General features: G+C 39.4%; 1 protein-coding gene across 1 annotated transcript in view; it reads right to left on the reverse strand.

Annotated features, from left to right (window-relative positions):
- The window catches only part of IL1RAPL1 (interleukin 1 receptor accessory protein like 1), a 587,524-nt gene that overhangs the window by 403,083 nt on the left and 168,034 nt on the right, over window positions 1-16,407 (reverse strand). Inside the window, exon 4 of the mRNA XM_018563512.1 lies at window positions 13,391-13,544. Within this exon, the coding sequence (XP_018419014.1) occupies window positions 13,391-13,544 (154 nt within the window). The remainder of the gene's footprint in view (window positions 1-13,390; window positions 13,545-16,407) is intronic.

Raw genomic sequence — 16,407 nt, forward strand, 5'->3', positions numbered from 1 at the left:
TCATTAATTGGTGGGCATGGTCTAAGCTGGCTGGTACCAAGGGATATGGTTTACTGTAAAACATCTTTTTACATCTTACATCATCACCTTCCCTTGTGTCTTGACATTTCACCTCCAAAGGAAGTTGTTATTGGAAAATGTCATTCTGCTAGATGCTGTGATTGCTAGTATGAATGGAAAGCAGGTTGCCGTATAATGCCCAGCAGCTGTCACTGACTGCAGGTCCTACTATGATTGATGTCTAAATAGTGAAGTATCTCCACACAAGGCCACCAGCCCAACATGTATTATTTGATTCAGACTGGAGTTCAAATTCTCCCCTGTCTCTGAGACCAGTCCTACTATCGAGCAGGGTAGTGACAAAATTGTTTTTGTATTGCATTACTGTGGTGAACATAGATTCACTTTATTCCTTTAGTAAAATAATCTCATTGTTTTATCCCAGATTTAGAGTGTAGATGGCATTCTGGTTAGGCGGTTATCCCAGCATTAAATCCTCATTTATGCATACAACCCTAAGCCCATATTAGACCCTCAGCAGTGTGATAGTAGAGAGTGAGTTTTCAGTACCTGTTTAACATTACAAATGTACATGTTATTGCACAATAACAATAACAAAAAAAGTTACACCACGCTATCTCCCCTTATCATTAAACCCTTATCACTAAACCCTACAAGTCTAAATAATTAATCGATGTTCAAATCAAAATTTTTTTTTCAAAGTGTCCACAAATTACTGTGATCTATGTGTAAAAATCTCACGGCAGCAGAACCGCCGGACAATAGAAAAATAAAAAAACTGTCACTGCTAGGTCCGCACAATCGTTTTCTATTTACTTTTTTTAAACTATTTTTCTGTTCTGCTCGGTCCCTCTGAAGAACTGAGCAGAACAGCCGAGCTGAGTGGCATTTGGCTATTCACTCACTGCTGTTCGGCATCTATAAGAATAGGCCGAACAGCAGCGAGTAGCCTGACGGAGGTTCGGCTCAGCAGATCCAGACGTTGGATCGGCTGAGTCGAACTCCTTCTGCACTTCGGGTCAGCCGAACATGCTGAGCATGTTCGGCCGACCTGAAGCCATGCGAAGCAAGCCGATTAAATCAGCCGTACAAGCCTGAAGTGAATAGCCGAACAGTGTTCGGCTCACTTCACTTGGGGTCGGTTGTTCACTTGGCTGCCCTCGGCAGCTTAGTGAATAGACCCCATTGTATCATAAGAGATCGCCAGGATGTATGCAGTGGAGATGCCATGCAAATGAAGGAGTAAAAGAAAGAGTTCCTTACATGCTTTCTCATCAGGGAGATCTGGTGAGTGTTTAAAGATTTGTTTCATCGCATGAAGGTAGAGCACGGGAAAGCATTGATATCTTTTGCACAGTTTCACTTAAATGAACTTTCAGAATAATTAAGGTGATAGCGCGGTGTAACTTTTTTTGTTATTGTTTGCCCAGGGGTGTTTTTTCACTTCTTGGTTTTTCACTGCACTGCTATTTTTGTAATTTTGAAGGGTGGAAAAGCCAACAGCGCGAATATTTTTGTTTATTACATGTTATTGCACGTTTAATAGGAAACTGTTGTAAGATAAATATGGGAGCTACCATTGCTGAACTTCATCTAAAAATTATAGTCTAGGCAAACATTCTAGTTGCCTAGGTTTAATACTTTGAGTCACTTTACAAGGAAATATACACTTTGCTGGGGAAGTGTCCCCTTAGCTTAGTGAATGAGGTAAAGCTCTGCTGACTTCCATCAAAAATGCAGAGCTGCTAAGGCGAACCCATAGGAGCCCAGAGCAGGTAGCAGCAATTTTTCAGTTCTCAGGGTGTTGCAAAATCATTCATATATTACATTTTAAAGTGAGTTGACTGATTCCACAGCTTTGCAATATTATTATTGATTTATAGCAATGAAAGGTATGAGTAGAATGTTTAAGAAAAATAAAATTAAGCTCACATAAACACTACATTCATGTGCATGACCATCTGACATTGTCATTTCTGACTTTATTTGTAATTAAAACCTGGTTTATTGCTATGGACTTACAAATTTACTTTAGTTTTTGTTTACTCCAGTTTTGGAATATGACCACACTGTTCTTTTTTAATCTAAATTTCCCCATTTTCAAACACCTCATGTTAGGTCAGAAAAAGTTGCATAGGGTCCTAGCTCATTTAAAATTATCCTAAGATACATGACAGGTTGTTGACTTTGCTCTCAACTAAGATAAACACATAACATCAAATATTATCTTGACAACGATCTGGCATGTGCAAAAGATTTAACAAACAAGGACATGTCCAGAGTCTGACACAAACCACTGAGAAATATGTGGCCCTAAATGAATCATGTTCTTGTATTTTTGACAGTTCTATTTAGGCTTCTATTTTGCTGAGGACACTGTCATTCATTCTGGTTGCAATATTATATTGACTATTATCATTACATTTGTGACATCAAAGTGAACAGGGGCAACACACGAAGCATGAAACCATTAGTATGACAGATTAGAGATCGTCATCCTGTATATCCTATGTGCTTGGGGACTCTGTTTTATCTTTAAGGATGTCTATTTTCTCAAGCAATAAATGTGATAAAATACCCAAGGTCTCGTTCAATACAATGTTTTTTTTTGTTCTGTAAGAAAAAGATAGTAACTATGTAAAGTGAAATACAAAATGTGTAATACATAGTGGGATTGAAAGGCCAAAACAATTAAAGTGATTTTTCATTATTATGTTTTTTTAAGGCTATAGTCCTAAATACATTTGACTTTAGGGAGTCAACTTACTAAAGAATAAAGCATGCTGTATTTTATCACCATGGGTTATATTAACTATTAACAATACTGGACCTTATTTGTGCATCACTCATCTCCAAGCTCGATCCTATGATACACTATTCTCAATGCAAATTAGTAAACTAAATGTGAGATTGTAGTCCATCACAGGAATGAGCTTAGAGTGGTGGCTACTTTATAACACACACAGGGACCATGGGGAACAAAAGTAGCCATCCTATAGAAGGAAGGACAATGTCAGCACAAATTGAAAGATGGTTTGAGGATCTACAGCTCAGTGATGCACAAATAAGGTTCAGAATTGTTTATAGTTAAGACACTTGAATACTATTTTAAGATTTAACTCCTGTGTTTAGTGTCACTTTTATAATAATAATAACTGCTAAATTATTTTGTAGCCCAGTAGATCCACATCGCAACGATCAGTGCTAGCTCTGTGGAATGGGTATGCACAGGCAAATAACAAATCAAATCTGCACCAAGCACTGAATTAATCAAAAAGCATGTTACCTTAACTACAGTGTTTTTCATACAAATTTGACCACAAAGGGCATTTTAAAACATATTAAAAACATGAATAATGCATAGGCATATTTCAATTGCCCGATGTAAACATTGCTTTTTTTTTCCATCTGTCGAACGATGCTGGAATGACTTTGTGGGACAATTTTTTTTTTTTTTTTTAATAAGCACTTGTCAAAAGCTTGTGTTTTTTTTGTTCAAATAAAGGAATGTTTTCTAAGGTGTGGTGTGTTTATTAACATTTTATTTAACCCTTTAGTGAATGAGTAGGGGTACAAGTACACATTACTCAATACACAAAGGGGGTACCCAGATGCAGATGAGCCCCCTGCCCACAGACCCCCACAACCACCAGGTCAGGGTTGTGGGGAAGAAGTCCTTGTCCTCATCAGCATGGGAACAAGTTGCCTTTCCAGGGGGTCCCTCCCTCCCACTGCCAGGACATGTGGCCTGGTATGGTGAAGGGAGGGGGGTTTCATTCAGGATACAAGTCGTTGTTGTGTCTCATTCTGAATGAAATTCATATGTATCCAAATTTCATTATCAAGCATGTGGACTCTTTCAGATTTGTTAGATCTGTCATTCTGAAATTTGGATGCATCAGAATGTCCGAATTTACAGAAATTCATACAAATTTCAATTTGGAGCAAAACACATTGCACATGTCTAGTTATAACCTCTGTCAAGTTTATATTGATTCACCCTCTCCATTTGTCCTGATGGTCATTGTCATTGGGACAGAAAATAATATGAATTCAAAATTTTACAGTGGTCATCCACCCACTGGTGGTTGATCTTCCAGTGGGAAGCAGAATCCACATATGTAATGAAAAAAATGCCTCCCTGGTTTACATATACAGTTAGCTATACATAAAAGCAGAGGTTTGCAATTTATATATAAAAAAACAGCATTACTGAATTTTTTTTTCAATAATCAATTTTTATTGAGACGAAAGTTTTACCAGAAGAAATACATCGAACAGGGTAAACTAACAGGAGAGCAGGACCTTTTGCGGTCGAGGTTACATTGTACATATAATGAAGAATCTATTAGGTCAAAGAAAAGAACAGCGTCCCCATTTCAACCCGGATGCAGAAAATAACCTGTATAGGAAGATGGACAGGTCCTATTTTACCTGGGGCAGGGGGAAGAGGAAGAAAAAAAGGGGGGTTGGGGGGTAGGGCCAGAGGGGGCAGGTAAGAGATGAGTTGATAGAAGTAAGATAAGTAGTAGAGTTCAGAAGGTGGAACAAGAGACCAAGCGACGCGTCGTATTGGGAATCGGAGATGTTTTCATCCAAATGCATAAGGAGTAATGATAGATTGAAGTGATCTGAGTCCATATACAGAAGCCAGTGTGTCCAGATTCTATTGAATGCAGATGGTCTATCATGCAGGTGAGCCGTCAGCATTTCCAAATGCATAATGCGACCGAGTTCACTAATCCATTCCTTCACAGTAGGAACTATAGGTGAGTTCCAATGCCTTGGTATAAGAAAGCGAGCTGAGGAGACAAAGAAGCGAAGTAGGTCTTTCTTAAAGTGATAAATGGAGCCAGGGAAAAAGGAGAGTAGAGCAACTTTCAGGGTTAAGAGAGGAACCTGTTACCCGTCGATAAATCATGAAAATGTGGTCCCAGAAAGGCGCAATCTGTGGACATGTCCACCAAATATGGTACAGAGAACCAATTTATGAGGTGCAACTCCAACACATGAGTGAAGAGCCAGGGAAGATTTGTTGCAGGGTATTGGGGCTGCGGTACCATCTCATTAAAAGTTTGTATCCTGTTTCATGGAGTGAGCTGGCGGTGGATATCTTATGGGTGAAAATAACGCTGACCGAGTCTCCTCATCTGTAAGGTCTTGAGCTCAAGCCTTCACGAAGTATGGGTGCATGGTGGATGGTATGGAGATCAGTAAGCGGCATAATAAATAAATTGTATGAGTGGAGGGGTGGGCGACATGCAAATGGCTTCAATTAGGTAATTACCAGTTCAGTTAGTCATTAGCCTTTCAATCTCAGTTTTATATAATTTATTCATGCCTTGATCCTGGCATGTGCTGCAGGTTGAGCCTGCTACTTATGAACACCTGACTTCATACTGTGCTTTATCTATCTAGGGCACACAAGGAGCCTAGAGTGCATGGGTTAGAAGTACTAGATCTGTATATTTACAGGTACAGTGACTGGTGTTCCAGATAATCAGCAATAAATTGGTTTTAATATATGGGGTAGTCTCAGGTCCATAGCTACCATGAGGCGAACTTGCCTCAGGTGCAGCCGAGAGGGGCGCAGCCATGAACGGTCTGGCTGTGCTCCCTCGTCCCTGTTGCCATGGTGAGCACAGGACACCAGACAGCTAACACAGCCGCGGTTCGGCAGGGAGAAGAGTGGTGGTACAGGCTCCAGCTTCTCCTCTGGTCCCCGCTGCTCTCCCCAACCTGTATGAGCAGAGGCAGTGGGGATCTGATGAGAAATGGAGTGTTGCAGCTGGGGGGTGGAGGAGGGTGCTGTCATCCAACATGGCCGAGTGATGAGAGAGACAGGCCAGGATCTGACAGCTCTCTCTCTCCTCACTGATCAGCCATCCTACAGTGACAGCGCTCCCTCCTCTGCCCCACTGCTGGCTTCAGTGCGCAGGATGGCAGAGCTGAAGATCAGTAAATATTGTGATGTCTACTGATCCTCTGTGCAGAGCAAACACTGGAGTGATCAGCTGATCACTCCAATTTTTTAAAACAACTGGGGACACATAGTACTATGTGTCCCCAGTTATGAATGAACAGGAAGTGATTTACATCACTTCCTGTTCATTCATGAATTTCTCAACAGGGAGAAGCACTCACTACAGAGGATTCTACCCATTAATAACTGACTGTTAGTAAATATTTTAATATCACCAGTTTGTGAATGAATGGGAAGCCTCTGTACAGAATGATCTACATTAATTTAGAACAGAGGCTGCAGAAAAAGAGCACACACACGTTATTAGACATGTGCAAAGACTAAAATTTTGTTTCGGATGAAATGAATGGAAACTAAAAATGTTTTCATTAGTTTCGTCAAACAAAACAAATGTTTATACTACTTTGGATTTGGCCACCAGCGCATTCTGTGCATGTGCAATGTCCATAAATCCTGTAGCACTCCTTACCGGAAATTCCAAAGTGTTAGTGAATGCTCGAAATGACCGCGCATGGCCCCGCTCACAGTACAACTTTGAATAGAGATGTCATCAGCACACCAGCACGACAAAATCTAAGTCAGTGCAAATCCATTTTATTGATAGATATCAAATGTTGAAGCACTTTCGGGGCCGCACAGGGTCCCCTTCATCAGGCTCAAAGTTGACATAATGTCCTGGAGGTGGGGCGCATGACATCACACATCTGTTGGGGGGCACAATTTTCTGTTCTTGCCTCGGGCACAAAAGGAGCTAGTTACAGCTCTGGGTAGTCTAGACAGCTATATCCTGCTGTGGAATATTGTAGGGTGTTGTGGAGTGAAAATATTAACCAGATTTCCTGGTTCAGAAACTGTCCACACCCTCTCTCTTTCTTCCATGACTAAACTAGTGACCAGCGAGGTCACCTATTATGACGATGAACCAAAAGTGTAATTTAGAAGGCAAGAATGGGTTACAGTCAGGTCCTCAGCAACAAGTCTTATCCTGCAATTTAGTGCACCCTGGGGACCAAATAGCCAAGCAGGGTGATATTTATGCACTGTGACATGCCTACTATGCTGCAGCAATGGCACCTTTTCCACAGATACCCTTTAAGTGGAAAACAACAACCATGAACCTAAAATGGTGCCCTGATGCAGATAATGCAAGGTTATCCCTGATATTCAGCCATTTATACACACAATCTTGTGTATGAAGCATGACCGTGTATACAGAGGAGGGATCCAGGCTAAATCTCTGACTTTTTTTCAGGGTTATGCCTCCAAAATCACTAGCCAGTATAATTTTCATACCTTCAGTAAATTTAATCTGATACATGACAATCTGATACAATGACACATGATACAATGACAATGACAATGATACATGACAATCTGATACACTTAGGTAAAAGCAAACACATCATTACCACCAGTACTATTTCATAGACATTTACATGATCATGGTAGCTATAACATTTTCCATTGAGATTTGTTACTGTAAGCAGATACTACATAATTTCTGTTCAAGGTAGTAAATGCTAAATGCATCAGAACTTTAAATATAAAGCTTATTTCTTATGAAATGTCTGAACATCTCAGCATAAATTATTTGATAACCTCATCTCCTGTTGTCAGTTTCTTACATCATCCCAGCATAAGCCTCGCAGAAGTGCATTCGTTTGTGGCACATGCTCTTCTGGAGTGTAGAAATAAGCTCACGCTGAGTGAAAGCTTATGACAATGTCATAATGTTTGCAGAATGTCCCTTGTGGTTTTAATGGCAGAATTCTTCAGTGCTTGATTTTCTCACTGCAGGATGCCCTCAAAACCTGCTGTTAGATAGCCATTGAACATGTATGTTTGTATAGCATCAATGAAGTGCATTAGAATAACAGATATCAGAATACAATTTCATTAGCAAAATCTTGGCAGTGAGTGTTCACGACAACAAAAATTAGAAAGCACCATGGTCAAAAGCATGTTAATTACAACCCCCCATCCCCCCACCTCCCCGACACTGCTACCATCATAGTGACAAGGTTGAACTTTGAATGAGCAACTATAGTATAATAGTTAATACTGATTACACTTTGCACAGAAAATGTATGATATTTTTAAAGAGACCCTTCCTACTGATAGACAGTACAAAGAGCAAAAGTGATTTGTAAACACTTATTGAAATCACCTCCATAAAGTAAAAATATAAAATGTATGAGAATAAAGGTTTTTTTAATTGCAGAAAAGACAAACTATGGGGTTGATTTACTGAGGGCAAATCAGCTGTTCACTTTGCAGGGAAATTTACACTTTCCAAGGGAATTTTCCCTTTGCTTAGTCAATGTGGTGAACATTTACTATGCAAAAAATGCCCCAATCATGAGCAAAGAAAAAAAAAACAAAAAAACCACAGTATTTTTTCTTGCACATAATTGGATCATGGAAGTCAGCAAAGCTCCACCTCATTGACTAAGCTCAGGGAAAATACCCTAGCAAATTGCAAATTCCTCGGCAAAGTGAACAGCCTATTTGCCTTTAGTTAATTAACCCCACTGTCTTTTCTGCAATAAAGGATTCTTACTTTCCTTTTCACAAACTATTTGCACAGCTCAGTGTACAATCCAGGCATCTACCTGATGCCGGGATAAATTAACTACTGTGTGTATGCATGGGACTTACATCAACCTGACCTAGCCAATCAGGATGGCTGGCGATCTCAAAGAAGGTGGCTAGAAGAAGGTGGCAAGAAGAAGGTACCAGTCAGGGTTTTTGCTGGAACAGAGGTGGGTTCCACTCCAATGATCCCACTGTGATGTCATGGCCAGCTCCACCAAGTTGTTATTCATTGACCGGGACCTGATAGAAGACTGGCAGGTGCCGGGCAATAGGAAACAGTTGTTTTTTTTTCTTTTAAAAAAATCTTTTTTTTCTTTTATTTAACTATTTATTTACATTTTAGAAATCTTTTTTTCAACCTTTTTTTCCCATTGATTTTCTATTCTGCTCGGTACCACGGAGGTACTGAGCAGAATAGCCGAGCCAAATGTCGCTCGGCGGCATTTTGCTATTCACTCACTGTCGTTCGCCCCTATGGGAATAGAGTGAATGGCAGTGAGTGAGCTGCCGGAGCTTTGGCTCAGCCGATCCAGATGTTGGATCGGCTGAGTCGAAGTCCTTCTGCACTTCAGCTCAGCTGAACATGCAGAGCATGTCCAGCTGACTGAAGTGCAGCCAAAGGCAGCCGATGTACGGCTGAAGTCAGCCGTACAAGCCAGAAGTGAATAGCCGAATGTAGTTCGGCTCACTTCACTTCGGCTGGGTTATTCACTCGGCTGCCTTCGGCAGCTTTGTGAATAGCCCCCTATAAGTTAATATACTTTGCACATCATCATTGATCATTGTCCACCTCCTGATTAAAAATATGTCTAGAACCACAAGTATCAGATGGTCCCATAAAAACCAGATCCCATGTCTCTGTTAACCTCTTTGGAGTATTCTAGCCCTGTTTCTTTAGTTCCTTTTTCTCCTGCTATTTACCTCTACTCTTCAGTGTAAATCTCCAGATGTAATTCTGTCAGATGTATCAATACCAGGTTTTACGTACATGTAAGCAATGAGTGTGCTAATGCAATGGGGTTGATTTACTAAAGGAATATAGATGGTTACCTCAGCAATATTCACCTTGGAAAGTGTACTGTATGTACAAACTGAATGTACAAGTTACATTTAGCTTAGCGAATAAGGTGATATGTTCACTCCAATCATCCAATTATTTGCAAGCAGGCACAGAGGAGAGAGCTAAATCAAGTGAAGGCACAAGCATTTGACACACCAGCAAGTGTTAGTTGTTGAAAATCCTGGTGGCAAGGGCTCTGCAAGAGGATGAAGACTGGATTTATTGAAGGTGGCACAGGTGAGTATTTGACATGTATTTTAAAGTGACAGTGTTCTTATGGCATGCTATATCCTTATGACAGTGTGTTTCAACAATATAAAACTTTGGTCAGACAGTTTGAAAAGGCTGTATGTAGTGCACAAGATTCCACATGGGTAATACTAATATTGGTTTTCTGTTCTGTTCTGCCCTGCTTACAATAGCAAGAAAAAACATACATAAGAAAAGTTTCCAACCAAGTTATTTGACAATAGTATACAAAATATAATTTAATATAAATATGCTATAATATACATTTGTGACTATAATATTGCTATACTGAACAGTTTTTTATTTAATGGCTGTCACAGAAAATAATATTAAACCAAGGAAGCAGCACGTTTATGCATTGTATGTGTTAGATAAAGTTAACACTTGTTTTTATTATTTTTGTTGAAGACCACACAGCTGAGACAAACAAAATTAATTGCTAAAGTGACTTCACAACACAAATGGTTTTTCCATTATTCTACTATCGGCAGCCTAAAAATGTTCCTTTTTCGATATCTGGTTTTTCTTTCTATCAGGGATGCCTATTTGAATTCTTGGAACCAGTTGTGATATATTTCTTTCTGCATTAAATCTGCACACAGATTAATAGCTAAATTTGCAGCCATTCAAAACTGGCATACAAAGAAACATTTACATATTTAATTATGCTACTTCTGAATAAAAAGGCCACATTGTGATGTTATCATCTTTTTTCAAGCTTTTGTTTCATTAAAAAGCATTCACTTTGCTTATAAATTATATAGGCCTACCAGTATAGTTAAAAAAATATGTAAGTCTCTGTTTCCATTAAATATAAAAATCTTAAGAAAGATCACATAATATAGTACCCTCTGAATCTGTTCAATAGCTGAACAATTTCAGAAACTATAAGAGCTATGAACATTGCAATTAAGCATTCAATCAAAGCATAAAATAATATTTCACACATTTTATGCTTTTTTGAATTTTTAGGTGACATTTCCTCTTTTCTTCATGGCTGAAAGCCTTGGAACATAGGTAAAATATCTATGATTAGACAGATACCATAGAAAACACAGATCTTGCCTTATCTGGAGGCTTTATGGCTGTCCTTGCGTAAGTGCATATATTATCAGCTGAACAACATAACTGACAGCTATGGTGATGTAAATCAAATAAAAATGGCTGTGATCTGTTATTGCTAGCATATTAGACTGAGCTGAAAATTACATATTGATGTGTACAATTTTTTCTAATCACTGTACAATAATTAGCTGTCCCCAGGAGCAAAATAAATTCATTTTATATACTAGAAAGCCACCATAGGCTGTTACCAAAAGGGATATTTGCTAGACTGACTGATCTATAGAATTTATTTTACAACCCAAAGCAATTGCAGTAATCTGACACGTGGGTATTACCCACCATTATCAAAGGATCTTGGTTTATTAGTGTAACATTTAGAAATAAATAAAACAGCCGAAAAGGATGTTACTAGTGGCAAGTTTCATTTTTCCATGTGTTTTATTTCAGTTAGTGATGGATTTGTGGAAATGCTAAAATGTTTTGTGCTGCAAATTGTGAGCTTAGGATGTATTTCAGCTTGTCATAAATAAACTGCTGTCATTGGAAAAAAAAACATTATTTCTGCAGTGACATCTTAAAATGTTAACTCAGCTGATGCTTGCTTGTGTGAAGAGCATGAAAACAGATAAACTTGTAGAGGAAAAGTATAGTTTAGCACTGAAACACAATTTTATTTCTGTATCAATTTGTATAACTTGCCTTTCCTTTAAAGTAGGGATTTAAAGAGAACCAGTGCTTTTGACCATGCAAGCCAAGAAAACATGTTAACTTTAATCTCCGCAGCAGCACATAATACCTATCCTTTGTTCCTTGATAAATATGGTGAGAAGCCATCTCGTGTAAGCTAAGGATTGCGTAAGTAGTAGCTTACACTGAGCTCTCCCACGGGACTGTGCTGGTGTTTGGTGACTGACCCAGTGTTTTCACATGGAGTCAGTCACATGCTTCTCCATACCTGGAAATATTGGGTATTGCTGTCAATATTTAAACAGAGTAGGAGGAAAGCAAAGCAAAGGTAAGTATATGACACTAGGGAGGAGAAATGTTGAAGCAAACCTTTTGCTTTGCCCTTCAAAACACAGGCTTGTGTAAGGGTCCACATAGATGGACATTGTTTTCCTGTGCTTGACTTACATTTAAAAAAAACATTAAATTGAAGACAGCAGATGTTGACTAAAGGTGGGGTAGTGTTAATATCAGTTTAGAAGCTGCATTGGACCTGCTTTGCATTGCATTTCCTCAAACACAGCATTTCTTTTGAGGTGCAGCATGCCCCATTAAGTTGCAAGCAAATCATCTGAAACACAGCATTTTTTGTCAAACACATTTTGCATTAGAATGAATGTGTTTGAACAGTGTTATGTTTGAATGGAAAAGGCTGATATTGACAAGAACGCCTGTCCTCAAGAGGAGGCTATACCATTTGTCTACTTAAAGTTAATTGGCTAAAAGCGTCAGATAAGAAGCAGAACTATGGATATTTTATCTGTAGCTGAGCTTCAAGGGTTTGACAGAGCTAATGGGGTCAAGATGTGTCCAATACTCTTACAATGGTAGCAAAAGCCATAACACATTGCAGGCATTAGGTCAATTCCGACAGCCAGCACAGATCTGGGAACAGTGGTGAGCATCAAGTGCTTACATATACCAAACACTTTAAACTGTAATCTTTCATAGGTAAGGAAGTCATCAACTGCGTTGTGGGAACGGCTGCTCTTCTGCAACCAGGTTCATATTTGCTATGAGCTTGCATTTTTTTTGCAATTAGGCCAAAGTTTGTAATGGTATATTAGTTTATCATCCCCCAAAATATTTAAGAATTAAGTTACTAATTTGTTTGAAAATTGCACTGTATGTGCTTGTGTAATGTAGTACTAATAATGATAATAATATTTTTATAATAATAATTATAACATTTTTATAATATAAGTATTTCCTTGTCTTGTGTTATATGAGTAATGAATCAGTTGGAGCCTTCACTAGTTTACCAGGAGAGGAGGTAGCATATAGGAGTGAATATTGACTTATAGGGGGCCTTAAATCTTGTAGCAGCCATCATGTTGGGGTACTTTCTTATATCCTCTGTGTGCCTGGCATGAATAGTTTGGAGAGTGCACCAATTTTTTAATTAAAACATCAAAATAATAATAATAATATGGGGCCGACAGGACATAGGGAATCAGTTATTATTTGTGGACATCTGTTATCAGAGACTCGTCCTTATCTGGGTGAGATTTTGAATACAGAAAATTGGTTCTTCAATTTCAAATAAAAAACTCTATCCCAAATGTAAAAATATTTCTGTAGTTCCTAATCTAGTCCGTTGTTCTGCTAAAGGTATTTCTGGACCAAACAGCAGAGATCCTAGTCTGGAAACTGCACATTGATGAAAAAGAAAGAAACTTAGTTTTAAATACCTGTTACTGTCAACTCTGTAGTCCTTCTCACTAAAAAACTTCCATACTTCAGTTCGCAGGTATAATTTCCAATGTCATCTTCTCTGACCTCTCTGATAACTAGAGTATCCCTTTTTAAAATAATGCTGGGCCTCCATGTCTTTGCCTTGCATTCCTGTTAAAACACAAACATGTCACAAAGATGTTTAAAAAAATATTGTTATTCAGTAGTACATAATTGATATAACTCCACATTTACTCAACATTAAAATGGCACTATAGAACTCATACAAGATGTTATACTCACCCAAATACTCGGTATCAGCACCGATACCAATACTAGTATCGGTATCGGTGCATCCCTAATTATAATCATTACAACACATTTATTATAATGTGGACCTTCCTATTTAAATCTAATCTATAAAAACAAAAAACACTAAATTAGCACAATCTGGGATCTAATCAGCCTATGCATATGCTTCGCCTCAACTGAGCCAAGGTGAAAGCCGAAGCGGGCTGAACGGCCAGCCATTGGCTGGCTGACAGTCTGCTACTGACAGCTGGGCAGAGCCAGCCGTCACTTCATGGCTGGCTCCAGCCACTTGCAATGACAGATCAGCGTCCCCTGGTTACCAATGAGTACTCGGCTGCTGTGATATCACGGTGGCTCCTCCGAGTTCTCATCGTGTAATGACAGTTCAGCGTCCCCTGGTTACCAAGTAACCAGGGGACGCTGAACTGTCATGAGAGCTCAGTGGGGCCGGCCTTGATATCACTGCCGGCTGCGCTGAGCTGTCATTGTAATGACAGCAGGTCCCGGGCAAAAAGGAAACAGTTGGGTGGAGCTAGCTGTCACTGCTAACTCCGCCCAATAATTTTCAACTTTTTTTTTCTACTTTTCTTTACGGTTTTTCTATTCTGCTCGGTACCACAGAGGTACCGAGCAGAATAGTCGAGCCGAATGCTGCTCGGCGGCTTTAGCCTATTCACTCACTGCTGTTCGGCCCCTGTGAGAATAGGCCAAACAGCAGCGAGTAGCCTGCCGGAGGTGCAGCTCTGCCGAATAACCCTCATAGTTTGTCTTCATTAAAGTGATCTGTGACTGTGTACGAGGCAGCAAGGAACAGACATCTTCAGTGTGTGTTCCAGCATCACTACCAGATGCATTTTAGGCACACCAGATTACAAACAGGGACTGGGTGGACTAGTTTATGTCCCTACCCCTTTCTGTCAGAGACTTCAGTGCTTTCCAATAAACCTTGGAATTAAAATGTAATTACTGTATTATGATGTCTGTACAGCATCCCCCATTCTTTGAAAAAAAAATGCATATTTTACTCCAAAGAATACAAAACTTGGGTAAAAGTTAAATAGGATTTTGTTTCTAACTTAAGCACAGCGTTAGTGCTTCCTGGATAACTGTAGCAGGTCACTGATTGATTTTACATGTTGCTTGGAGCTATCTAATCTAGGCAGAAATATTTATGATGAGAGTCACTCTTGCTAGCAAGTAACATACCACTCACTGTACTTCTGAGTGTTCCTTGCCCCTGAGGAAATTTCAGCTTGCACTACAGACTGGAATGGGAATCGTCAGATGCAATTTAATGATGCTCTTGACACAGCATTTTATATACATGGTGAGTAGAATAGTATACATATAATTTCTTGTGCAGTGGAATTACAATTACACTTTTGGCAATAGGAAAATAGTGATAACTTGTGCTATGAGTACTTCAGCATTACAGGTAGAGTTGTGCATAACATTATGTTTGTCCTCTTGAAGGCAAGCAGAGTTACAGTTTTTTCAACATTCAACATACTAAAAAAAGCAGTCAAAAATACAAAGGCCATCATTACATCATTACTCTGCTAATCATCATCTCATTTCTTAGTATTTTATGCCTGTAGATTTATCTAATCCCATCTTTAGATTCCCCCTCCCTTTTAGATTGTAAGCCCTCAAAGGCAGGGCCCTCCTTATCATCTTGTGATTGTAATGTCTTCCTTATATTGTGAAGCGCTGCACAATCTGTTGGCGCTATATAAATCCTGTATAATAATAATAATAATAATAATAAATCTTTAACCTCTTGACAATTAAAATTTTTTGTTTTCTAGTGGTGAAGAATGCATGCTGTTTTGATGACTACCTTTGATTGCATTACATTGGGTCATCAATAAACTAGATGGTGTGGTTATAGCAACATATGGTCTATTGCTCTATAATTCTTATTGTATACTATTGCAACTTTAGATTTTAAAAGCAGAACTTGCATTATGGTCACAAAAAAGACAGAAATACAAGCTCCACAACTTGGTGAAAATATTCCTTTAATATTTATATGAGTTAGTAAATTGTATTGTAAATTGCCATATGTAATGGATCCGCTATACTTACCTCTTCGGTATCCCGGACATGGAAGGTAGTCCGCCCTCGGTGCGTCGACATCACGCCGCTCCGCTTTCCTCCTCAGCTTAAGCAGTAAGGGTTCACTTGTCTGGTGTTCCTGCAATGAGTGTGGACGCTGGACAAAGCTCTCAGCATACCTGCTCTCCCCCCTGAATTATAGACTGTCCCCAAGGAACCTTCCTGAGCCTGTCTACCCGCCTGATCCTTCTGGGACTTTTAGTGCTTCACCTCCCTGCACCTAAAACCACTGCTTTACCAGCCTCTACAGCCAGGATACAGACTCCAGGATTGCATCTGCCTGTTAACCAGTGTACACCTAACAGCAAGTATTGATTTTCCCCAGCGGTTACTTGCTCATTCAACCTATTTGACTTTTGCTGTTTGGTTGTGAAGTGAGCATTACTAATACCACCATTTATACTTGCCATGCAAACTATGGGGTCTATTCACTAAGCTACCGTAGGCAGCCAAGTGAATGACCGACCTAAAGCGAAGTGAGCCGAACGCTGTTCGGCTATCCACGCCAGGCTGGTATGGCTGATTTCAGCCGTATATCGGCTGAAATCAGCCGTACATCAGGTGGCTTCGGGCCGGCCGAACATGCTCAGCATGTTCGGTGGCT

This window comes from Nanorana parkeri, unplaced genomic scaffold (assembly GCF_000935625.1).
Source record: "Nanorana parkeri isolate BGI_ZX_2015 unplaced genomic scaffold, ASM93562v1 scaffold668, whole genome shotgun sequence".
NCBI lineage: Eukaryota > Metazoa > Chordata > Amphibia > Anura > Dicroglossidae > Nanorana > Nanorana parkeri.